The following is a 26,852-nucleotide window of genomic DNA, read 5'->3' as shown; positions in this document are numbered from 1 at the left end:
ATGATCTGCCAGAATACTTTGTTTGCATTTGCATAGGATGAGTCTAATCTTTCTCCAAAAGGATTCCCAAGCCTTTTGCTTTGCTGTCTTTACTGCCTCAGCAGCAGCTTTTCATGCCTCAGTGTACCAGAAATGCATCTCAGGTGACCTGACCCTAAGCCATGTTAGGTAGGCCTCCGTTTTTGCCTGGACAGCTTTTTGGACCTTTTGGTTCAACCAATGTGTCCTTTTCTTACTGTCCGTCGCCACGCCAAGCCGCTTTCTGCCACAGTATGAGAGTGCAGAGGCAGTGCCAGTAGTTCTGAACAGCTCCCACTCCTCCTCAACATCTGTAGTATGCTTGGGAATCTCTTTGAACCTGGAGGAAATGTCATCTCTAAAATTCTTCCTCACAGCCTCATTTTCCAGTGCCTCCCATTTCACACGGTATAGCTTTTGGTTACCACATGGAAACAATTTTCCATGTGGTATTCTATCAAATTCCTTGCAAAGTCTAGCAGTATCATGATGTAGCCATTTCCTTTATCCAATTCTGCTGTCAATTTATTACAAAATGTGAATAAATTGCTAAGACAGGATCTACTATTACAAAGCTGTGCTTGTCCACTGGAGAGTATCACATCCCTATCCACCCAATACTGGATTTTATCTTTAACCAACTTTTCTAATACTTTAACAACCACTCTTGATATATTAATTAGTCTATAGTTTACTACTTCTGTCTTGGAGCCACCTTTATGCAAAGGTACTATCTCACGCTCTTTCAACTTCCCTGGGTCTCTGCCAGAGCTGAGACAGATCGAAAAACTTTAGAGGCAATGCCAATTCTTTTACACATTCATGCAGTACATGGGCTAATATGCCATCCAGTCCCACTTTTGCTATCTTTCCTTACATTATTAACATTCATAAATTTATTTTTCCCTCTTTCTACATGATTAGCATTTCATGCACTAGGACATGAAACATTTATGACAATTTCTCTCTCAGTTCACACTTTCGTAGCACCTGTTCACCCCTGAAAATGAATACATAAAACATACACCACATTGCATACCCCTCATGCTAATCTCAGCCACCATTTTTCTTGTATGCATTGGTGCCATGTATTAAAATGCTTTCTTAAACAATATCCTGTATTAAATTTCAAACACACAAGCCGTGTGAATTTTTCGGAAGATCAAGAGAAAAGGCAAGAGAGATCCTGATGCTCGGTAATGTAGAAACTTTTCAATTCCTTTGTATGCAAGAAACAGTTAGTGTGCAAATTTGTGTGGATATGCTCAGTGATTGGACTTACAAAATTGAACCAGGACACTTTAGTATCTAATCAACTGGTAGATTGTCTCAGCTCTGAGTAAGAATTCATGTACAGTGTGGTATTGAATTGCTAAAGTTTGTTATAGCCTGACAGTTCTTGAATCTAGAATAAGATAAAGATAAATGCTTGTACAAGAATGTTAGTTGAATAGGATCAAGTCAAAAATTTAACTGGTTGTAGATATTGTCTCATATTGTTTATGACTAGGAGTATTAAGGTTATGTCTGGTTAATCGTTTTAAATTTTGTAGGAGAGATTCAGTTTTGCTAAGTGATCTTAATATTTGTACATCGTATTAGAGTAATGAATAAACCTTTCTTTTTCTTATCTAACAAATTGCCTGATCTGTGAACTCAATGCACCACTCATAAAAATAGAACCAGTGCGAGTTAAATTGTGGGGATAGCTACGACTGCAGTAAGAGTAAGATACACGAAGTTTTGTTTTGTAATTGGGAATTTTAATTGCTTGATTATCAAATAGTGTGTCATTCTGAATGTTAACTCCCTGACAAGGAAGATTCTCCTGTCTAAGAATTTGGATGGCACAGCTTTAACAAACACATTTTTCTATATTCTGACACGGAGTTAATTCCAGATTTGTATCAAAGAAATTTGGCTCTAGCTGTGGGCAATTTCTTTGACTACTAAGTTTTGCACATATGAGAATTTAATTAGTGGTCACAGAGCAAAAAGGGTGAAAGCAAGTGCGAGAAATTATATCAAGTAACAGGGATATTCACTAAAGATAATAATCGTAAGTTTTAATAATAACATATTATAAACACAACAAACACACACAAAATAAGAATTTGAGGTAAAATAGAGTATATAAAAGTAGAAATTTAACAGAAGTAACTGAATTAGTCAAAATAATAGAATTACTAAGTGAACACTTTGAAAGGGTATATCATCCAGGTGGAGATGTTGCAGTAACGAGAGAGGCAAAGTGCAGGAACTGAGTTAAATGAAATGGAGGTGAATAGTATTACAAAACCTTGATTAGAATACAGCTATGGGATTGGATGGTATATCAGCTGGACTTTTACATGAAAGTGCTAGGGAATTGTTGGTGCCTTTGATCACATTTTAATCTTAGTCTCAGCTCTGGGTTAGTCCCTAGGGTTTGAAAAGAGGAAAAAAATAGTTCCATTACATAAAGGAGGGTCCAAGATTGATGTAGCAAATTACTGACTGATCAGCATATCAGGAGTTGTCAAGGTACTGGAGAAGTTAGTCAAGAGCCAAATACAGGAATTGATACATGGAAAGAAGATACTGTATGGGGGGGGGAGCAACATGGTTTCGTGAAGGATAAGTAGTAACTTAGTAACTTGCCCACATTTTATAATACAGTAACAGCTAAGCAGGATTAAGGTAATGTTCACAGTAATATGGATAAAGGTTTACAGTAATACTGCTAGACCTTACAAAAAGCCTTTGGCAATATACCACATGGAATTCTAATCAATAAACTGCAGCAGATGGGGATGGATATAGAGTTGATGAGATGGATAAGAGGGTGGTTGATGGAGAGATATCAGAGAGTAGTTTATTCAGGAGTAGAGTACAGAAGAAGGCATGTGACTAGTGGTGCATGCCACAGGGATCTGTTCTTAGGCTGCTACTGTTTAATTTGTATATTAATGATATAGGAAAGGATCTGAGAGGAACTGTTCAGTTGTAAACATAGGTTTCTGTGGTTAAGCAGTTCTGTAGGTAGTTTTCGATTATAAAAGACGTCTAATATGTGTAATTAATCATCAATAAGCTTTTGTTGAGTAAAACTTTTATATCCCATTAATCCTGATAATGTAAGTCTTCTGATGCACAAAACTTGTCAGGTTTTTGAATTGTTTATTTTTAATCAACTCTTTATATTACAATGTGGTCTCAATACCAAAAACTACCTACAGAACTGTTCAGTTGTTTGCCAGTGATGTAAAATTGAGTAAAGTGATAGTTAATACAGATGATGTTAAAATTTTGCAGGATGATTGGATAATCTGAACAAAGGAGAATGGATGTCATTTTAATGTGGCAAAGTGTTATGCATTTTACCACAGCTGTGTACCACATGGATGGAACTGTGCTCAAAGAAATAGATGAAGCCAGGGATTTCGATGTTAGTGAGTATGGAGTTAAAATTTAGACAGCATATTGCAAAAGTGGCTCATTGAATCACTTGGTTACTGAAGAATACTTTGATGAGCAGAGACAAGCATGTTATTATAGATCCTTGGTAAGATCCCATTTTGACTACTGTGTGCAGATCTGGTCACCTGGGTTTCTTGGGGATGAGAAAGAGGTGGAGAGGATCCAGAGGTAAGTGTCCAAGATGGTATCCAGTCTATGGAAGGAACTACGAGAACAGCTTGAAGATTTTGTGGGTTACAGAAATTGGCTGATAGGTGGAAAAGAGGTGATAATATGTAAGCAGTTTTCAGTATTGAGACCACATTGTAATATAAGGAGTTTATTAAAAATAAACAATTAAAACCTGACAAGTTTCGTGCAGCACAAGACTTACATCATTAGGGATAATAGTACATAAAAGTTTTACACAACAAAAGTCCATTAATGATTAATTACACATATTAGATGTTTTTGATAACTTATCAAAAATATTTAATATGTGTAATTGATCGTTAATAGGCTTTTGCTGTGTAAAACGTTTATGTACCATTATCCCTGATGATGTAAGTCTTGTGGCACACGAAACTTGGCAGGTTTTAATTGTTTATTTTTAATAAACTCCTTATATTACAATGTGGTCTCAATACTGAAAACTGCCTACAGAACTGATTAACCACAGAAATCTATGTGCACAAGAGATGATATGATCGAGACATACAAATTACTGAAGGGTTTTTACAAGATTAATACATTACATATTTTTCATAACAGGCTGGTGGTGGGAAAAACTAGGGACCATACTTGTAAATTGAGCAAGAGTGTAGTTAGCAAGGGTATTAGAACTAGATCTTTGACTTTGAGAGTGGTGAATGAGTGAAATAGGTTGCCAGAGTGTTGTGGGTGCTGTGACTGTGAATGAGTTCAAAGCAAAGGTATGATAAATATTGCGCAAGTGTGGGATAGTGCCTTGGTATGACCTTTAGTTCCTCCTTCGATGAGCCTAAGGACTCCATGTAGTAGCCTGTAGTAATAATAATATGATATAACCTAAAATAATTATTAAAATTAATATTCACTATAATAATAAACTTATCTGTAGAGTATGTGTAACATACAGTTTTTGCTCTGCGTTACACTGGCACCACCAATTAACAAAACAATTCTATAAAAATCCAGTCTCTTTTACAATGCTCCATGTGACACAGATAATGCTGTATGTAAAATCACTTTCAATACATCATGTGATAATATTTAGAAAGCCTTTTTTCCTTTCAATATATGCATATCAAAATTCAAATCCTGAAATATCAGGAACAAAATTCTGAACATGAAAATTTTTTAAAGAATAAGCATGGCTGCAAATTTTAGGTCTAGTACAGATATCAGTATTTGCTATAAAGTGCTAACTTTGCTAATCTTTAATAATAGAATAGCATACCTGGCCATGTTTAAGTAGAGAGACGTCGACCAAATAGCTGCTCCTACTGTCCACATAGAAGAACTATTTCCTTTTATGATTTTCTTATCCATTGCCCATGCAGCGTGCTCAAAGGGATAATACAGCAGATCTACAAAGTTGTTTAATATCCCTAATATACGTAATGTCATGTCATTTTCCTAAACAAAACAGATAAATATTAGTAAATAAGATTTATAAAACAAATGCCTGAATTCATAGACCTGATATGAATTATATATATGGAATTTATGGCAGGATCATGAACTAATGCATATATTTAAGTCAGTTCTAAGGCTCCTTCAACTGTTATGGTTGCACAACAGTCCAAACTTTCTACATATCCTCAACACTTATAATTGCAATTTTTTTTTTTATATTAAGTCAGAGAAATTTTTCATATTTTCATTTTTATAAGAAATATTCTTATGCACTGTCATAAAAAAATGAAAACATTGAGAAATCAGTCCACTAGGTGCATTTCACCAAGTAGACTTAGTTTGGTGAAATGTACCTGACAGAGGACTAATTATAACACAGTTATAATACACATTCATTAGAATGTTCATTATAACTGATTAAACATCTAGAAAGGTAAAATTCTGAATTTTCCCAGATTCAAATAGCAAACAAACACAGTACTTATTTTGCACTTCTAAGCTTTGCAGTATATTAAGAAAGAATGCAAAATCAATATACTGCAAAGCTTAGAATGAGAGATACATTCATTACTAGTATGTGCAAAAATGCGATAAAACTTAAAAAAAAAAAAAAAAAAAAAAAAAAAAAAAAAAAAAAACACTGCAAATATAATACATGATGGTTTATTTATTTTCAGTTACAATCTAGAAATTATTGAACAAAGAAACAAAGGAAAAAAACAACTAAATTGATACTATATTGACATGGGAGTTCACGGTATCTCTCAGATACAATTTACTATCAAATATCACTTTCACATTCGACTCTATCATTTTCATCATCGGACTCAAGTAACATTCGCTGAATCTCTTCAACATCTGATGGATTATCCAATCAATATATTTTTCCAGCCATTTTCAATGGTAAATAATAATAATAATAAAAAAAAAAACTAAACCAATACTATACTGATATCGGAGTTTGCGATATCTCTCAGATATAATTTACTATCAAATATCACACACCTTTACATAACAGGTGTTAAACCAAAACTGACACACACCTTTACATAACAGGTGTTAAACATAAACAGCGTGGAATATCACTTGTAATATATGCATGCGCAGCTAGTCATGGCCTCCAAGCTATACACTGGATATGTGTAAGAATATTTATATTAAACAATTTGTTTGTATCTGTCAGATCAGCCATGACCTCCGCAGGGTTAAAGGAACAATCAAAAACATGTGAAGTTATGAAATGCAAGGATCCAAGATCTTCCACTTAATTGTGGAATTAAGTGGAAGATTAAGGGAAGATTCAGAATGATACACTACATTATTTCATGCTAGCTTTAATTATATTATTATTTATTATTAAGTGACACCTAGAAAGAGTAGGGCCTCGACATAGAAGGACATTCCACACAACCTATCATCTCCACTACTAAATGCAAGTAGTTGCAAGTAAGCTGATGATGGATCAAGAAACTGTGTCATAAATCACAGAGTACTTGTATATAAACATACATATTTACAAAACTGCAGAACATAACCGAAACATGTTCACTATTATGGCTGAAAAAAATATTCCTATAATTAACATCACTACAATATTGTGTATATTTTAATTCTTAAGTATAGAATACTTAAGAATTAAGTATAATTATACTTAATTATACTTAATTTCAGTCACAATACTAAACATTTGGACATTCCTCTTTGATATTAATAAATAAATAACATAAAAGATTAGTAATTTTTTTGTTTTTTAATATGACTCCCACTTATGAAAGTATGTAAACCTATAGTATTTTAGTACTGTGAGTGGGCTAATTTTTTTTTTATTATTATTTTTGTTTATATTATTCATTTATTATTATCTTTATCACATATTCCAAAAATCCCACTCTAGAGACTAAACATGGAACTTCTTCAAACCACAAGCATACCTCCAATAAGCAGGGTGGTGGTCTCACTCTGGGTGACGAAATTCATCTTCCACCTAAACACATTCACAAATATCAATGTTTGTGAATGTGTTTAGGTGGAAGATGAATTTCAGTGAGATTCATCTGAGATTCAGTGAGATTCATCAGTGAGATTCAGACCCATGACTTACTCCAGCTGTAGAGAAAACACCAGCCATTTGGCCAACCAGAGCAAATTTAAGTTTATTTAAATCTTATTCCAGTAAAAAATTATAATTTTAAAATCACATTCAAGTTTTGGCAACATTTTCATATTTGCCCCAATTTTTTATTCTGGGATAACAATATATTCCTATGACAATCCATCCATGAAACACTGCAAGTAAGATGGGTTAAAGACTTAACTTAAAGCACGTTAGTACCATAGGTCAGCTAATAAGGGTTATATTACAAATGTGTTTCAGTATCTGGCCAGCCACAGCAGAACAATTTCTGTCACATGTATCATAATAAATGCAATGAATTGGAGGGAAGAAAAAAAAATTTATCTCCATTCCCTTCTCTTGTGCAATTGTATACCAATGCTCATTGCATTTACTATGGGTACTTTTTCTGGTGCTTAATAATATTTTAGTTTATATTATCAAGTCTTAAAAATTAGAGCCTCCATAGCTCAGTCAGTATAGATGAAGCTGTTTGGTCAGAAAAACCTGGGTTCAATTCCCGTCCATGACGTGAGGAACCTTTATCTGGTCTCTTTCAACTAAAGGTGAGTTAGCCAGCGCCTCATAAGGAGGTGGAAGGTTTTTCACCTGGAAACTCTGGTTTTTCATCCCTCAGAACAGGCAAATCAGCCCCGTGAACACACTCTTACAGACAAAAAAAAAAAACCTTTACCCCCCCCCCCCAATGTCAGCAACAAGTCGTTTGGGATCGTGTGCATGAAGTCGCATTGTGTAAACAGGCCGACCCCAAATAGATGGGATAAGGCTCAAGAGGAAGAAGATTATCCAGTCTTAAAATTTTGTTTATATTATCAAATCTTAAAATTCTGAAGACTGCAGTGCCATGAATAATAAGAATAATAATAAAAAACATTTTAAAGACTCAAAATTTGCAAAATTTAAAAGATGCAAACAGATATCTCAGGATACAGAAGAAATGATACAGGAAAAAAAAAATGCATATGCCACAGGTATGAAAAACACAAACACAGTGATGAATCTGGAAAACAAAACAGTGAAACACAAATATCTGACCAGAATGCAAGAAAAAGTAAGAAATCAGAATCTAAACAAAACAAAGGATATTGTTTAGTTGCATAAAAATAAAAAAAATAAAAGAAAATTGCACAGAAGATGACAAGTGAAATTGGGCATTATGCCATAGTTCAAATAACTATTTAAAATAAAGGATTTACAAAAGGTAATGAGTACACTTGCACTCCCAGTAAAATTTCCCAGAAAATATTTTCTCCTAGGCAAATTTTACTGTGTAAACTATTAAAAATAAGATTGCAGATGCTAAATATATCTCTTACCATCAGATATAGCTTTTTCCTACTGGCATACAAACAAAAGTTTCATTAGCCTCATTGGGCTTGGCTTGAAATAAAAAATTTTGCATAAAAAACTTGGCATAAAAATAAAAGAAAATGGCACAGAAGATGACAAGTGAAATTGGGCATTATGCCATAGTTCAAATAACTATTTAAAATAAAGGATTTACAAAAGGTAATGAGTACACTTGCACTCCCAGTAAAATTTCCCAGAAATATTTTACAGAAAATATTTTCTTCTAGGCAAATTTTACTGTGAAAACTATTAAAAATAAGATTGCAGATGCTAAATATATCTCTTACCATCAGATATAGCTTTTTCCTACTGGCATACAAACAAAAGTTTCATTAGCCTCATAGGACTTGGCTTGAAATAAAAAATTTTGCTATCATATAATTCTGAACTGTCAACATATTCCTGGAAGTCATACAAGTGAAATGATTAAAGAAAAGCTTTTGCTATACTGCAAATGTGGGATATATGCACAGTCTTGCCATAATACTGTTACAACTTCCACACACTCCTACACTGCCCACAGAATGGCGTGAGCCTAGTTCCACTAGTGGTGTTGTGTACAGCCAACATTCACGTATTTATCAGTAGAGAAAGAGTTGTCTAGTAGTACAGATTAACATGCAGTAGGGAGATTATGAGAACCATGTATCTGTAATAGCACTACACAAGGTTGGAATGCTGCCACCAGTTATTTTCAACATGCTAAGAACACTCAGGATCAGTAGGATGTTTGTGTATTGGACTATTAATCGTTATAATGATACAGAAGACATATCTGACCGCCAAAGAACAGATCAACCATGCTGTGTTAGGATGCAACAATTTGTGAGGCTGTGAAGGCATACCTACACCGTAATCCTGTGAGAATGGAAAGTGATTTTGCAGAGAACAGTGTCACATGTACTAACTAATGACCTAAGGGTGAAAGCCTATTGTAGTTCTACTGAACAATTCCAAACACTAGAACTTAAGTGGCAGAGAGTGATAAAATCAAAAAGACACTTCTCTGGCAGTATGCTAACAACAGACATGGAGATATCCTTCACAAATGAGAAGGTTTCACCACTGAAGAGTAATTTAATGATCAAAATGGTCAGGTATATATGGCCTGGATGGTTGCACAGTACATGCCATAGTGCCCAGGATTCAGAGAGGTCATCACCCCAAATCAGTGATGGTTTGGTGGGACGTGACGTATCAGAAGGGTATGGAAGTTGCATTTCTGTGAGAAAGGGATTAAAACCTCTGCCAAAATATATCAAGGCAGTGCTGGAACCTGTGGTATGACCCCCCTGAACAACACCTAGTTTCACGACAGACAGTAGAGTGGATGGACTTTCCAACAGGACTTAGCCCCTTCACACAAGGTAAGGACCACATAACAGTGGTTAGAGATAAATGTGCCCGACCACATATTGGCATCTGATTGGCTGTCTGGAAGACCTGATTTGAATCCATTAGACTTCAAATTGTGGTTGGAGTTTGAGAGAGTAGCCTGCAAGAAACAACACCTGAAGATGGATTTGAAGCATTTCTGTTGGATGTTGTGCATGCCACGATCAATATGTGGCCTCACAGACTTCAAGCATGCATGAAGGCAAAAGGAGGACATTTCCAACATTGAGTGCTGCTATATGCATGTTATACATGTGGCTTGTATGTGCTGAAAGCTGTAAATGATTTACTGAGTAAAGGTTTATGGCTAGACTAGGTACATTTCACAAAATGATTCATGGCAATACTGTTAAGGAGAGTGATGATGGTGAAATCTTATGCATGCCATGTTTTATTCACATGTTGCAATCAGCAATAATGGACACTTAATACACAAGTATCAATTTCAAATTTAACAGCAGTGTGTAATAAAATAGGAAATTTTAACCATTCATCCAATCTTTTTTTTTTTTTTTTTACATTTGACGTCCGTAGATGCCATATGGTCACTGCCATACCTCACATGGTTTTGGCAATGATGTCTTCTGCTAGAATAAGTGGTAGGGTCGCAGATTCCCTTTCCACACAAAGTTCGTAGGACAATCAAAACATCTAGGTCCAGGGCGGGATTCAAACTCACAGCCTCTTGGCTGGAGAGAAGACACGCTAACCACTCGGCCAACCAGGCCGGCGTAAATTTTGTCTAGTCGCTGACTAGATTCGAAACGAAGTCTTTCTTTCGCGCTAAGGAAGACTTCGAAACGAAGTCTTCCTTAGCGCAGTCAAGTGCCGTAGTGTGCAAACGCCAAATCTACTGCTACACAGGCTTTTAATTCAAGTAAATTATGGCAGGGTTTAATGATCTCTCTCTCTTTTTCTAATAGATGCTATTAGAAAAAGAGAGAGAGATCATTACTACCACCAGATAGAAAGCAGAAAACTGCAAAAAGACATTCATGCTGAAATGATTATATGTATATTTTAATAAATCATTGTTAAAAAAGAACTAATCATCCATTAGAGTGGTGGCAAGAATGGAGAATTCCATTGTCCATTTTGAGTGAAAAGCATGAAAATTCCTTTCAGCATCAGCCAGTGTATATACAGCAAAAAAAAAAAAAATTTTAAGAAGCCAAAAATATTTAGAAGTAAACTTTTTCCAAAAAAAGCTTTTCCTGCATCACAATTTATCACTTCATTTTGATTTTTAAATCCATAGTTATTTTCTATATTCAGCAAATTAAAATCAAAATTCCATTAAAACATTTATATTGAGAGAAATGAGCGTGATTTTTTCCCCTGATTTTTATGCTGTATTCTTTTTTTTTTTTTTTTTTTTAATAAATGTTCCTTGTAAAATTAAACGAGTTTTATTACATTTAGGAAAATGTAAAATTTTCCTAAATCAATTTTAATGAATATTTTGTTCAAAACTTTTTTTTTTTTATTGAATTCAGTGTGTTTAAATTTTAATTCAGTATTCTATACCCAAATGACTGTGTACCAAATATTTGATATTCATTTGTTCGGCCAAACCATGCTTCAGCACAATCCTAAGTTAAATCATCTGGAATGCTATTCTATAGTCTAATGGTGTTTTTCAAACTACTTTTTAGTCTCCAACAAGCCAAGTGTGGTGGTCTCACAATGGGTAATGAAACTTATCTACTTCCTAAAATCTATCAAGATACTAGCACATTATGACTACTAAGAATAACAAAAAATAAATCAAACTTACTAACTCAAGGTGATGGGTGGTGAGAAAAAGAGGTCATCTCTTGAAGCTTATAAGGGTCTTGTGAGCAAGGGAATGAGAAGCAGATTTTGAACATGGAGTGGTAGATGAGTGGAATGCATTGACAAGAGTGGGTTGAGAGTATGATAGGTAGTATAGTCTACAGAGTGCATGGACCTTCTGTGATGAGTCTTTTGACTCCATGGAGCCTGGAATAATGCTAATTCACTCACACCACTTAAAACAGTGTGACCTCTAGCATCAAGCTAAAGAAAATATAAAATAAAATACATTAACTAATTAATTACTTTACAAAAAAAAGGTAAATTAAATATCCTGAAATTCTATTGGACTAATAGTGGATGTGAGGAATGCTATGACTGAATTACAAATCTTTATAACTAACAAGATTTGTTAGTTATAAACCAGCAATAATTAGTTCAGGTAGCAGTGCAATGTTCATAGTTTTGGTGTAATACAATTCGTCACAAGCCTTAGTGTATGATTCAGAAGAAACTGTTATAATCAAATGGTTACAAACCATGCCTGGATTCAATGGTAGCCAAGACATTTTCATTCAAAGAGTTTAACATGGGGGACATTTTGCAATGTAGTGTCTGCTCAATGTACTCATTACCAAGGGTGAATGACTTATGTTATGGAAGGAAGAGTGAAGAGATGTGTCAGAAAAGTTTTATGAAGTTTAATGTGCTGAAAGCAGAAAAATAAAGTGAAGAATGTTAATGATTAAAGCCATGAAATCAATGGTAGAAGAAGTGAGCAATAGTTGTCAAAATACTGCTGGGAGTATGAAAGAAGTAGTTAAGGTAATGTGATGAGGTGATGATGAGGAGAGAAATAGCAACTTCATGAAATCCTTCACAGGACTTCATTAAGAGTGCTTAAGAGTCTTGTGAAGGATTCCATTAAGCGCAACTGGCATGTGATGAAGCAAGGAAAAAATTAAAGGAAAAGTGAGCAGGAAGAGGAGTATGAAAGAGTGAGAAACTGAGAATAAGGAAAGTATTGCATGAATCTTCATGCAGTACTTTCCTATAATAATATAGTATAAAGTGCTTGATGAGCATGAAAACATGAGCATGTTTCCTGTATATACTTACATAGGAGAAGTAAAAGATTTGTTTTGGCAGGCCCAAATGATTTGAAAAGGTAAGAAATATGCAATAATAGAAGGTGTGAAATGTTGCATGAGTGAGAGTTAAGACTGAGTCTGCAGCAAGGATATGATAGGAATGAACTGAGAAGAGCCATGATTGTGAATAAGTCAACGAGAAGATTGTGCAGGAAGAATGGTATGCAGCATATAGATATCTGGAGCGATTTGATGGAAGAAAGGGACTTGTAAATGCCTGTTGAACTGCATTTGAATAGCAAGTCTTGGAGAAAGTATTGTTCAGTGGGAGGACAGATGTGCACAATCAGTGATAACCAGGGAGATGATGCATATTAAGTATGAGTCCAACCACTCCTGGAACAAATGAGTGTGAATAGAAAAATTATCGAAAGACCACAGACAGAGTTCTGAAGGGAATTAGAGTAGTGAAAAGATGGTATCAATGGCAATATCTTATTAAAAATGAGGATATTAAGAAAGAACTTGACATTATCAGCATTCAGGAAGGTGTTAGTAGAGCTAATCTTAGGTTATATGGTCACTTAGACTGGAAGAGTGAAAGGAAAAATGAAAAACAAGTTTTTTTTTGTTTTTGTTTTTTTTTGCCAAGATGGTAATAAAAAGACCTAGAGGAAGATCAAAGTCTAGGTGGATTTGATACAAGCCTTAGAAGACAGAATTGTAAGATCTGATAATACTGAAGTCTTGACAGATAACAGATTAATTTGGAGAAACATTGTTGATAGGAAGTTAGTATTTCAGGTAGTACTACCATACTATCCTGTACCCTATCCCCAAGAATACACGTCAGAATTTGATGATGATTTGGTAATTACATTATGCAAGTAATTGTAACTGTATGCAGATAATTGTGAGTCCAAAGGGATCTTGAAATGCATGCATGTATATGAAAGCTAGAAGCATAAGAAACAAATGAGGAGCAAAAATGGCATTTGTCAGCTCAACCTCACCAAAAATTATCAGTATCAGTGAGACTTGACTGACAGAAAACAATTTACTTATAAGAGAAGAATGTAAAAGTTACTGTATTTTCAGGAATGATAAAGGGGAATAGGACAAGTTAAGCAGTATTACTGGTGATGGTCAAAGAACTGCAACCAGCAAAAGCAGAAGCTAAGGAAGATTTTAAGATTGAGGGTGACAGTTTATTTGAGGCTATCTGGTGTGAGATAATATATTGTTGGTTACTGCTATAGGCCAGGGAAAATGTGTTCAAAAGATGTCGATGCCATATCAGCAGATTAGCACAATGGATGCAGGGGAAGCAATTATGGGAGACTTCAACTATGGGAACATAGAGGGAGGAAAGAATGAGTGGCAAGATAGCAATGAATTTTATACAATTATTATGGGATAATTATCTGAAATAGCATGTGATAGAAGAGACACAAAGCTGAATCTGGTAATATCATAAGAAGATGTATCCATAACCAAGGTAAGTGAATATGTAGTCTTGTGTTTGAAAGTTGCAAAACATGTGTTCTCAGTTAAGAAGGGATATGTGTGGAACTAAAAAGTCGACAATTATGATAAACTTATATGAGCAGCTTTGAGCCATGCCATAGCAAAAGCAGCTATAATTGAAAAATGTCAATGGCACATGGTAGAGATTATTTGAAGGAAGCAGTATCAGACTGCACTAATCCTCTCAGTGCAGGTTCAAAAGGATAAACAAAAATTTTGAGACTGTCCTACCAACCAAAATACAAGACACTGGACTTTTTTTTCTTTTTTCTTTTTTTTTTTTTTAAACTAGCTCTCTCTCCAAATACACAGTGGATGTCTACTCTGCGCTTGGCAACTCTGACCACAATCTTATTCAAGTCTCCTTTTCTACAGTTTGTCCTCCTCCTCCCAGCCTTGTACCCTATGGCGCTACAACTGTGCCAACTGGGATTACCTATGGAATATTATGCCTCTTTTTCACGTCAGATGACTGCTTTTGCTCTTTCCCAATCCAAACATCTGAACTCATAACTGAAATAATCCTCACTAGAATGAGAGCCTTCATTCCCCACTCCACTGCAAATCCCAATCTGTATCCAAGCCCTGGTTCTCATAAAAAGAACCACCTCAGCAGTCCATGATAAAAATGCAGCATATGTTCGATGGTTTCCGCATGCACACACTAGAAGAATGCCCAAGAGAAATGACAGTGCCTCAGAACAAGCTATTTAATCTTAAATCTCAGTTATGGCAAGGTTCCAGAAACCAGAAAGAAGGTAAGATAGATTACATAAAGGAGGCTCTAAGACTGAAATATCACAGGAGTAGTGGTTAAGGTATTTGAAAAGTTGGGTAAAGGCAGAATCAGAAATGAACAGTTAGGAATATGATGAAAGTTAAGTCCTACCTTAATAAGTTACACTTTAAAATAGTGACAGCTGAGTTGGATAATGAAAATGGCTACATTATGATAATAGATTCTGAAAGCCATAATGTGGTATTCTGACAGAATACCACATGGAAAAAATGTTACATAAGTTGGAGCAAATGGGAATGGATATGATATGGATGGAAGGGAAACAGATGACTGACAGACACTAGAGAGTAGTATATGGTTGAACAGAATCCAGGAGAATCAGGTGACTTGTGGAGTATTTCGAGGCTCTGTACCAGCACCACTACTGTTTATTTCATATCAATGATTTAAGGAGGTATATTCAGTTTGCTAATGATCCAGAAGGGGGGGGGGGTAATAGTTAATAAATGCGATGTAAAGATCCTGCAGAATGATTTAAATAAATTGGAAGCATGGGCAAAGGATAATGTGGCAAAATGTAAGGTCATGCCGATCATAAATTAAAGATTCCAAGAAATTATATTACTGGTTTAATCCTTTATTCAAGTGTAAACAAATAAAGTTTGCACGTAAAGTAATTTCACGACTGGGCAACTCGTATATGGAAGCTAATGACTTCACATCGCTTGCCACAGTACAGGTATCCCTTGATTAACACAATTAATCCGTCAATGTTACCATGTATATCAAAATCATTAATCGAATATAATAATCAATGGTAAAAATTACAGTTCGTCCATGATCAATTACTATATTAATAATTCGTTTTATATAGTACTCTTTTAGGAAAGATAAAAAATGAATGCAAAGTAAATGTTTAATAAATGCTTGTACCTACATTAGTTGCTGCAATTTTTTTTATCAAAAACAGTTATCAAGAGTTGTTTGAACAGGTTTAGTTTTTACTATCAGCATAAATTCTATGATAATAAGCAAAACGACTCTCTAGACCTCGGCAAACAAGCATTCTTCAATTAACATCTGGATCCATATCCATTACTTTCTGCTTAAGCGATTCTAAACTGAAATATTGCATCCAGTTTTTTAATTGTTATCTCCTTTGGAACCTCATCTTCATGTTCCATTTGTTCGTTGTCTTTATGTGCACGTTGTTGTTCAATTTCAAGATGATCGTTGTAACAAATTCAAAAATATCATTTTGAATTTGAATCCAATAATTATTTAACATCTTCTGAATCAACACCATCAAAACCAATGTCTTCACCAATTGCAACAATTTCTTCAACCACGTTGTTCACAGGATTTTGAAAACCACCTAGGTCATTAGCGCATTCTACAAAAGGTTTTCCAAACAGTTTTCATACAGCTAGAAGGCGCTTGTTCCCACGAGTCATGAATATTTCAACTGTTTTAATGTTAAAATTTTTCTAAAATTCCTGTAGCCTAATCGCATTTTCTCCCGTTCTTGTTTCTACTGCCTTCGAGAATCTCTTTTTAAGAAAATAGGCTTTGAAAGTTGCAATGGCATCCATGTCTGTGGATTGTAGCAATGATGTCATATTTGGTGGAATTTTGGTACATTTAAAGGCACATTAATTAAAATTCTTGCTGTGTATATAAAGGGATTATCACAATTAATTTTGCCACGTTAAGCAAGGGATACCCGTATCCTATAATGCAAAACACATATCCTTACAGGCATGTAAGGACAATATAATACTATGATATGATATTATATAATATATAATAAAATACTTCCCATAATACTATGCATTATGGAAAGTGTCACTACCCAGATTGGTTTCTACTTTATTGAAGTCTCATTAGTGGGAGCCAGACCCAGAAGTGATACCAAGGTTGAAGTAATATAGAAGTCAGATTTCCATATAAAAATAGTCAAAAGGTGTCATACCTTATTAATAAAATACTCTGAATTAGAGATAGATGTTGAAAGCTTTTCCACTTGGTTATACTCTAAATTAAAGATGACAAGAAACTGTATTCCTGGTTTAATCAAACAAAGTTGCACGTGAAATAACTTCACGACTGGGCAACTCATATATGGAGGCTAACGACTTCACATCACTTGCCTTAGTATCCCATAATGCAACACACATATCCTTACAGACATGTATAATGCTATGAATGTAAGGGAAGGGCCACTATGGGATACTAAGGCAAGTGATGTGAAGTCATTAGCCTCCATACATGAGTTGTCCAGTAGTGAAGTTACTTCGCATGCAAACTTTGTTTGCTTGCACTTGGATAAAGGATTAAACAAGGAATATAATTTCTTGGTATCTTTAATTTATAGTACAACCGAGTGGAAAAACTTTCAATGTCATGAAGATTGGAATGAAAAGGATACAAACTGTGTATTACATTGATTGTGCAGGATTGCAGAAAGGCCAATAATTGTCAGTAATGGTTAGTGCATTCTTTCCACAATGAGTCCTCTGAGTCAATGGAGGTGCTCATTGTAATTACAATAATGATAAATTCAATCTGTTAATGCTTTGGCAGAGTTGTGTGTTTACTATGCATTCATTTCACAGCAGATCTGTCACTGAAATATTGATTTTATTAATAGAATGTAAGATCTAAGGATATTAATGCACAAAGTTATTATAGCCTTAGACAAAGTGTTAAAATATGACAAATAAAATGTCAAAGTATTACAAACTGACTTCATGTACAAAACTTTGTTTATAAATATTTTTTTAAATGTATATTGATATACATATCTGCTTGACTGTGTATTAGTTTGCCTCAGCAAGAAATATGAAGAGGGTGGTATGCTAAAATATGACAGTTAAAACAATCACAGCACTAACACATAGACATCACATCTTTATTAAAATGGAGATTGTACAATGACTTACTTTTGGGAAATTCAGCATGAACAACTTCTCTCTACAATCCCTGCATAAGCTAGATTGCCACAGTCTAATTTCAGCTTAAAACTTACTATTCTCTCACTCTCTCTCTCTTATTCCAGATATTGTCACTGAGATATTAGTTTTTAATTTAGGGCTGCCCATAGGCATATTATAAAATAAAAACATGTCCCCCCCCATAAAAATATCATAATCAAATTCTTGACACATACCCTCAGGGTGTGTTCAGGATATTACAATAGTACTATATGAAAAAATTTACATAATTACTAACTTCATATCAACAATTTTCCTTCAAATTAATCAAATCTTATAATGTATCAATCATCCTAGACCTTGGACTTCCTCTGAGTCTTTTTCCTGCCTTTCTAGCAAAAAAAAACACCTGTTTTTCTATCCTTTCCTCTCTCTCATTCTGTTTAAAAAACCTTACCATCAGAGATCAGCTTCGTTAATGCATTCCTAAATGCTAACAACATTAAGTCCTTCAAGAGTGCTCAATCTAGTAACTGCATCTGAGAATTTGACTATAACAAATATGACCACATTGCCACCAAGTGATGAGAGTGACCATATAGTCTTGACTTGGGAGGTGGCTAAATGTGTGGAATTTTCAATTAAGACAGGGTATATGTGAAATTACCGGACTGGTAAGTATGACAAGCTTAGGAGATTGCTTGGATTAGTGCCATGGCATGTATAACTGCAAGGGCTTGATGTTGATAACGCATGGAAAGTGGTAAAGGAGTGTTTGAGGGAGGTAATGGCTGACTGCATACCTAGAGTCCAGAGAGTAAATCAAGTAGGAGTTAAATGGATGAATAACACCATTAACCTCCCAACTGGCTGGTGTGGATGATATAGTCAGCTCTCCCTAGCTTTTTTTTTCATGGATCAAAACTTCGTCGGCATCCTACCTTTTATCATGCCATTACCTTCCTCCGCCGTTAATCTCGTTACGGCTATTCTATAGCCATTAGTGGATTAACTGTTGCTGAGTGACCTTTGTGTCCCCCTGTCTTTACGTCTATTGTGTTGCTTAGAATTTCATTTACTGTCCTAAGTTATTTGACCTTTCTTGTCTCTAAAATGATTTATTGTGTCTCTTCCCAAAAATTGAAACGAATTTCACATATGCAAAAAAAATCAATCCTGAAATGACCACTGATCAGCTTTTGCAATGAATCTATTTAGTGATAGTAAATTTGGTGTATTTTATTCTACAAATCAGTGCACCGGAAGAGTTTCACTGATTGTTCTTTCACTTTATGTATAATAATTGAATACGTATATTATTTCTGGGAAAACTCCCATGTTACTCCTCTTAATAAACTATTATAATTACGGCTATTTTGCCAGCTTCAGTTTAGGAGTGCCCCTGTTTAAATGTCATTGGCTATTTACTCATGGATTCTTAGGGCATTGCAGATGTAAATTTACCAAAAAGTATATGTAGCATAAGATTTTCTGGGTGTTGCGGCTTTTCCTCTTTCTGCAATGTTGAAAAACTACTGAGTGTGTGTGGGGAGGGGGGTAGGCAATTTGGGAGAATTAAGTTAGAAAAAACCCGAGTTTTTTTTCGTAATATATATAAACATATATATTATATTATATAGGGTGGGGAAAAGGTAAAAGGGTTGATTTTTTTTTTTAAATAGGGAGGGGGGAAGGGGAAGGTGGTTGACGGGGTGCGGTCCATTTCGACTATTCTTGGTCGTCATCTGAACACATTGGGAAAGTGGATGCTATGCAAGAATAGTCGAAACGGACCGCACCGCGTCAACCACCTTTCCCCTTCCCCCCTCCCTATTTTTTTTTAAAAAAAAAAACCTTTCACCTTTTCCCCACCCTATATAATATAATATATAATGTTTATATATATTACGAAAAAAAAAACGGGTTTTTTCTAACTTAATTCTCCCAAATTGCCTACCCTCCCACACACACTCAGTAGTTTTTCAACATCGCAGAAAGAGGAAAAGCCGCAACACCCAGAAAAAGGTATGTGTAAATTTCTATTTCTTATGCTACATATACTTTTTGGTAAATTTACATCTGCAGTGCCCTAAGAATCGATGAGTAAATAGCCAATGACATTTAAACAGGGGCACTCCTAAATTGAAGCAGGCAAAATAGCTGTAATTATAATAATTGAATACTTTTTTTTCGAATTTCAGAATTTTCAAATGTTTGCTTTGAAAATATTATGTCAAATATTTATATTTTTAAATAATATTTATTGAAATAAATATGTCCTTTTGCTTTCGTTTCTAGCCAAATATAATGATCCATTATATGGATCATCACATTTCAGTTTTAGAAACGATTTTTTGTTATTCATAAAGACAAAAAAAAAAAAAAAAATGTTAAAATGCTAAATATTACTCGGTTTCCGATTGTGTCTTTTTGGTATCAAAAATTTATATCCAATGATATTTTAGCAGTGATTCTTCGCCTTCGTCTTTTATTTATTTATTTATTTGTATTATGCATATTACGATAATATTTAATGCATATCCTCGTAGATATATTGAAAATATGTGAAAAATATCATATACGGAATGATTCAAAATTTTTGCTCATTTTGAAGATTTCTAATGCTTCCCCCCCCCCCCCCCCCACCCACCTCCTTATCCTCTCCTGGAACTCAATTGCATAACTACTCTAAATTTCTATACAGGTTTGAAAGCTTTTCTGGACAGTATTCAAAATCAATTACTTCATTTTACCATTTTGACAAGATATACGGCAATCAGATTGTACCGTGAGGCTTCTAATTCTGTTCTATTTATTTGCAATCTAAAACCAGCTGTTCTACTGTCCGCTGAAATTATGTGAAATTTTAGAAATAATATGCTATATTTTCACCATGCAAAATTGTTTATATGCATACCACACAAAAGAAAGTTCAGTAGTATTATTTTTGTTTGTTTTTCTTTAAATAAATTAAATATTACTTCTGCTGCTGGAAGCTATTTCTGAAATAATCTACTTCTTATAAATACTTGGTAATATCCTCTTAGCTGGAGGAAAAGTTGAAGGCTTATTACTCTCAGTGCTATTGAGAAGACAGGGGAGAACACTAAAGTCGCACTAAAGTGCCTCAGGCTGTAGTGCAGAATGTCAAGAATGTCATTTCCTTTTCGATTGTTGATTACCTATATCCTAACAGAAATACTGATATTTCGTTTACATGCTTATACATTATTTATGCCAAAATAATTGCTTAATTTATAATGATCAGTTTCACTTTTATTATCAAAATTTAGAAATTAATTCATACAATTATCTTGAAAAAGAGGATTTGAATTATTTTCAAAGAAAAGGTGCATATGCATTTCATAATCTTCTTTTTTGGGGGGGGGGGTATAGACCTAATCAATCTGCAGATATTTCAGATAATTTATTTCATAAATTGTTCGCATGACAGCTGTTACAAACGTAAATCACTTGGAGAACATGCACATTCATTTTAGTGTAAAATAGTAGCAAAGGTTCAGTTACTTTAGATATGTAATCTAGAAGAAAATATTATGTCTGCTGAGATTAGAATCTTATGTGAATAATTTTTCTGACATGATTTCTCTATTCGTTATAATGTAACCAATTTCCAGATTTTTTCCCTCATGCAGACTCCATGTTATATGCAGTGATTTCTTCCTTGTACTTGTACTACAAGAAAAAAAATCAGATAACAGAAGAAAAATATGTAGTATTTTCTTTTTCATTGGCTGAATTTACAATGTTCTTTCTTTGTGTTTGGAAGAGAAAGTGCAAATGACTTTTTTTTTACTATTTTTGCCATTATAACATCTCATATAATTATAAGAGTGACATTTTACCGTTTTTCTCCCACACGAGAAACAGAAATAAGGTAGTAATAATATTGTTGATTATGTCAAACTTAATTGTATTAGAAATTTTTATTACAAAACTTTGTAATATATATATATCTCCGAAACAAGAAATTTGGAACCCATATCACATCAATGTTGAGTGTTGGCAAGGTGAAATGTTCCCGTTATTATTTATATATTTCATTTATTAACTGGGGGGGGGGGGGCTATGCCCAATCCCCCATGTTCCGGTCTGGTAGGCCAGTTCTCCTTCAATTGTGATAACTCGAAAGGGGGTTCCACCCCTGAATTCTGATGACTCTAATTTTGAAGACTTGACACTCAGGGTAGCCCCTGAGTTTCAAAACGTTTCGAAAAACATGACATAAAAAGGCTTATCATTTTATATATATATATATAGGGTAGATTTTATTTCATTTTTTTTATTGTTTTGGTGAAATACTTTACCTGGAATACTCTTTCCAGTTCCAGAGGAACTGGAAAGAGTATTCCAGTTCCTCTTATATTTTATTCCTTCGAAAATATCATTCTGTCATAAAAAGAACTTAAAAATTTGCCTTCAAGATGAAAAGGAAACATTTCATTCAGGTATCCCTCCATCAATATTTATAGTCCTGAAAAGGACTGTTTTGATGGCCTTGAAAACAAACATTTTTTATTTCATACCGTTCAGAATTTAAAATTCTTGAACAGTGTGGAACACCTTGAAGCAAGGGTAAACACACAAAGCAGTTTTACACTCAGGGCACCATATTTTTGTTTCCTTTCTGATATTTTTTTTATTACACGCATAACATTTGCATGCAGGTTTTTTTTTATTAGCTGTCGGTGGTAGATTTTTGGGAAAATGGTTGGAGTTAGCAGAGTTCAACCTCAGATGTCTGGCAGGATTTCCTGTTTTTCTGCTTGCTGAAGAAGGCGCATGTGCATGCAGCAATGCTTTTGCAATTTCTATTCTGTATTCTAAATATGTTATGGTAGACAAACATTTTTTTCTTGTGCAGGAGGAAACTGTTCCAAATAACAAAATCTAATACATGTCCAAACACTTTTTTGTAATATTTTTTATGCTGTTTCCTCATTACAGAGTAGAATGATAGCTGCTGATTGCATCTGTTGACTCCACCCATAGTGTCGTTGTATGCACACACAGCAATGGGTTTTTCTTTCTTCAAACCATGCTTCTCCATGGATTCCGTTGATGGATTGTGCAGGGAAGACAGCAGAAAAACATCTTTTTTGTCTTTCCAACGTAGTGCAAAGACTTTCCCTCGCTGATAAGCTCGGATTTTCCCCTTCAATAGCTTTCCTGAAGCCAGATCTCGCCTTTTTGCATTTACAGTACCATAACTATCTGTACGATGCTGTAAAAGCAAATCAGCGAGTTCAGGACACATATAGTAATTATCCATTGTAATGCAGTAACCTTTCCCCAGTAAAGGGTCTCTCAATATCAGACAATATACATAAATAATATGTATATTGTCTGATTTATAATCTGCTAATTTATAATAATTACCACATAGTTTCAGTATCAAAAAATTAAAGTTATGTGGAACAATTACTAGAGAAAAATAACGAACTAAATAAATACTGTACCTATGTTTCATAACAGTTTTCGGGTGTGTGATAGTAATGCAATGGGGGGGGGGGGGTTTAAACTATCAGAGGCGAAATAAAGTTCAATTCTATTGTGAAAGGAAATGAAATTTTGATATACATATTTTGAATGATAAAAATAAGCAAATGTATCACTTACTTTAAAAATTGAAGAATAAAATATCTGAATTATGCAGAAAATATAAATTAATTACAAAATTAATTTATATTTTTTTCCCATTTATACATTAATTTATATTATTTTGTCATTACAAAATGAAATTAATAAATTAATTTCATTTTGTAATGACCAATTATACAAAGAAACCAAGAAAGTGAAAGTACAAAGCACAGTAGATTACTATATAACATGAAGAAAAAATTTAGTAATATGATTAAAGAATTTCATGAATTTCATTCTCTATAAAGCAAAGTTGTTCAAGCGTGTCCTAAAGGAAATCTGTGAAGTATTATTCGATTTCGAAGTTTTTGTACAAAAATAAAAATAATATAAACTGGAACGTCAGCAGCCAGTTTTCTTTTCTTTTTTTAAAAGAATATTTCAAATAATTATTGTGAATTAATTTCTTCGAGAACAAAGATAAATGTTTTGTCTAGTAAGCGATTAGAAAAAATTGGCGCAAAAAAAACAAAAAATTAAATTGGTTTTCCAAGATAAGGCAATATAAGGCAATTTGAATATGAGAACAGATTGGAAGGAGGAAAAAGGAGCATGACAAGATGGAAATGGAATTTATACAGTTGCTAAGAGATAATTATGTGAAACAACTGGTTATAGAGGAGACAAGGTGTTTGAGAGTACTGGATCTGATAATAGCATCAGATGATATATCTATAACCAAGGTTGACAATCTGCCTCCAATTGGAGAGAGTGACCATGCCATCTCATTCTGGGAAGTTGCCAGAATGAGACTGCATGTGGAATTCTCTGTTAAAAAAGGGATTATGTTGAACTATAAAGCCAGTAATTATGACAGACTTAGAAGTCATCTTGGGGTAGTGCCATGGCTTGATAAACTACAAGTAAAGAATGTCAGTGATGCAGGAAGTGGTCAGAAATTGTTTCAGAGAAGCAGTATCAGAATGCTTACCCAAAGTCAGCAGGATAAACCAAGTGAGAAGTGAATGAGTAGAGATATAAAGCCAGAGCTGCAAAAAAAGAAAAATGGTGATTAGCATACTCATGAGCAGTATAAAGTGCAAGCAATAAGGGTGACTAGTTTAGTGAGAAAGGCCAAATCAGATTATGAGAGAAAATTTGCTGAACAAGCCAAAGTAAACCCCAGAGATTTTTTTTCATTATGTAGCAAGTAAAAGGAAAAATTACTATGGTAGGATGAATTTAAACAATACTCAAGGTAGGAAGGTGACAGAAGCAAAAGAAATAGTTGAGTTCCTAAGTGATCATTTGCAAAGATGTATCATTCAGGTAGAGATTTTGCAGTTGCTGATGTGACAGATGCATATCAAATTTGAAGTAGATGAACAGGAGGTATTCGACATATTGGAAAATATGAATGTGAACAGCAATGGGACTGGATAACATGTCTGATGCACTACGTGAATGTGCAGGAGAATTTAACATTGCCTCTCCTTTATCAAAGTGTAATCAAACAAAGTTTGACCCTGAAGTACTTTCAGGACACGGGCAACTCGTGGAATGGAAGTTTTTGGAAGTTATGGAAGTTTTTTCACAGAAAGTACTTCAGGCGCAAACTTTGTTTGCATACACTTGGATAAAGGATAAAACTAAATATATAATAAGTAGCATAGCCAAGTGAAAACACTTCCATAAACTTATCTCTAATCCATAGAATTTTAATAATAGGGTGTGACACCCTTTGGCAACTCGTATAGGTAATATAAGTTCTCCATTACTTCCACCTTAGTATCACCACCTCTGGGTCTGGATCCCACTGATGAGACCTCAATAAAGGTTGAAACCGGTCTGGTTAGTGGCCCTTCCCTTAATGCATAGCATTATACATGTCCACAAGGAGATGTGATTGCATTATGGGAGATACTAAGGCAAGAGATGAGAACTTATACCACCTTTAACACGAGTTGCCCGAGTCCTGAAAGTACTTCAGGCGCAAAGTTTGTTTGCTTACGCTTAGATAAAGGATAAAACCTAATATATAACAAGTAGCATTTGACAGAATACCACACACAAAACTATTATGAAAACTGGAGAGGATGGGGATGGATATGTGGCTGGTGGCATGGATAGGACGCTGACTGACAGACATAAGAAGGTAGTGCATGGTGGAGTGGAATCTAAGAGAATGATGGTGACTAGTGGAGTACTTCAGGGTTCGGAACTAGTGCCACTACCCTTTAATTTGTATATCAATAGAATAGGTAAAGTTTTAAAAGGGGATATTCAGTTGTTTGTTGATGATGCAAAACTGGGGAGAGCAAAAGTCAACAAAGGTGATGTATGTATCCTGCAGGATGATTTAAATAGTTGGCTTTGTGGGCAAAGGATACTGATTGTCAATTTAATGTTGCAAAATGTATGATTATGCACTTTGGGTTAAAAGGGTTGCATATGGTATATCATACAGCAGGAAAATAATGAGGCTAGGGACTTGGGGATAATGATGGACAAAGAGTTAAAGTTCAGAAGGCATATTGCAAAAGTTGGAAAAATAGCTTAGCAAATTACTTGGATGTTGAAAAACACACAAGGAGGTGGTCAAAAAAAAAGATTCATAGATGAGTGACCAAGATTGTGACAGGTCTGTGGAAAGCCCCTATGAGGATAGATTAAAATTTGTGAATTACAAAGTTTAATTGATAGGTGGAAAAGAGGGGACATGATAGAAACATTTAAGTTATTAAAGGGGTTTTATAAAATTGATGCAAAGGAAAATTTTCAATTAGAACCAAGGACCATCCATGGAAGTTGCGTAAGAGTATGGTTAGTAGGTGTAGACCAGAATTTTTGCATTGAGAGTGGTGAATGAGTGGAATGGATTGCCAGATTTAATTGCGAGTTCTCTGACAGTGAATGAGTTTAAGGAGAAATATGATAAGTTTTGTGTGTATAATAACTAGTTTGTGTTTACCATGATGAGTTTCCAGACTCCAAGGAGATCCTGCATAATAATAACAATTACATATTACATAAATTCAAATTTTAGAATTTTACATATAATAAAATAATTTCATTATATTTTATATTATATTGATTGCATTATTATATTATATAATTATTATTACCCGACACCCTCCAGGGAGTCCAAGGACTCATCGTAGGAGGACACACTACTTCGCGAAATACATCTTATCCTCTCCACCACCATTTTAATTCTCCAACTACGACACTAC

The 26,852-nt window shown here is 34.4% G+C and overlaps 1 protein-coding gene across 1 annotated transcript in view; it reads right to left on the bottom strand.

Annotated features, from left to right (window-relative positions):
- Positions 1-26,852, bottom strand: part of LOC150098947 (peroxisomal membrane protein 11C-like) — an 87,648-nt gene that overhangs the window by 49,156 nt on the left and 11,640 nt on the right. Inside the window, exon 2 of the mRNA XM_090405368.1 lies at positions 4,895-5,073. Within this exon, the coding sequence (XP_090261494.1) occupies positions 4,895-5,073 (179 nt within the window). The remainder of the gene's footprint in view (positions 1-4,894; positions 5,074-26,852) is intronic.

This window comes from Typopeltis vanoorti, chromosome 15, assembly GCF_054136105.1.
Source record: "Typopeltis vanoorti isolate ZY-2024b chromosome 15, IOZ_Tvanoo_1.0, whole genome shotgun sequence".
Taxonomy (NCBI): domain Eukaryota; kingdom Metazoa; phylum Arthropoda; class Arachnida; order Uropygi; family Thelyphonidae; genus Typopeltis; species Typopeltis vanoorti.
Note: the sequence above shows the minus strand (reverse complement) of the source record. Positions and strands in the feature narration are given on the sequence as shown.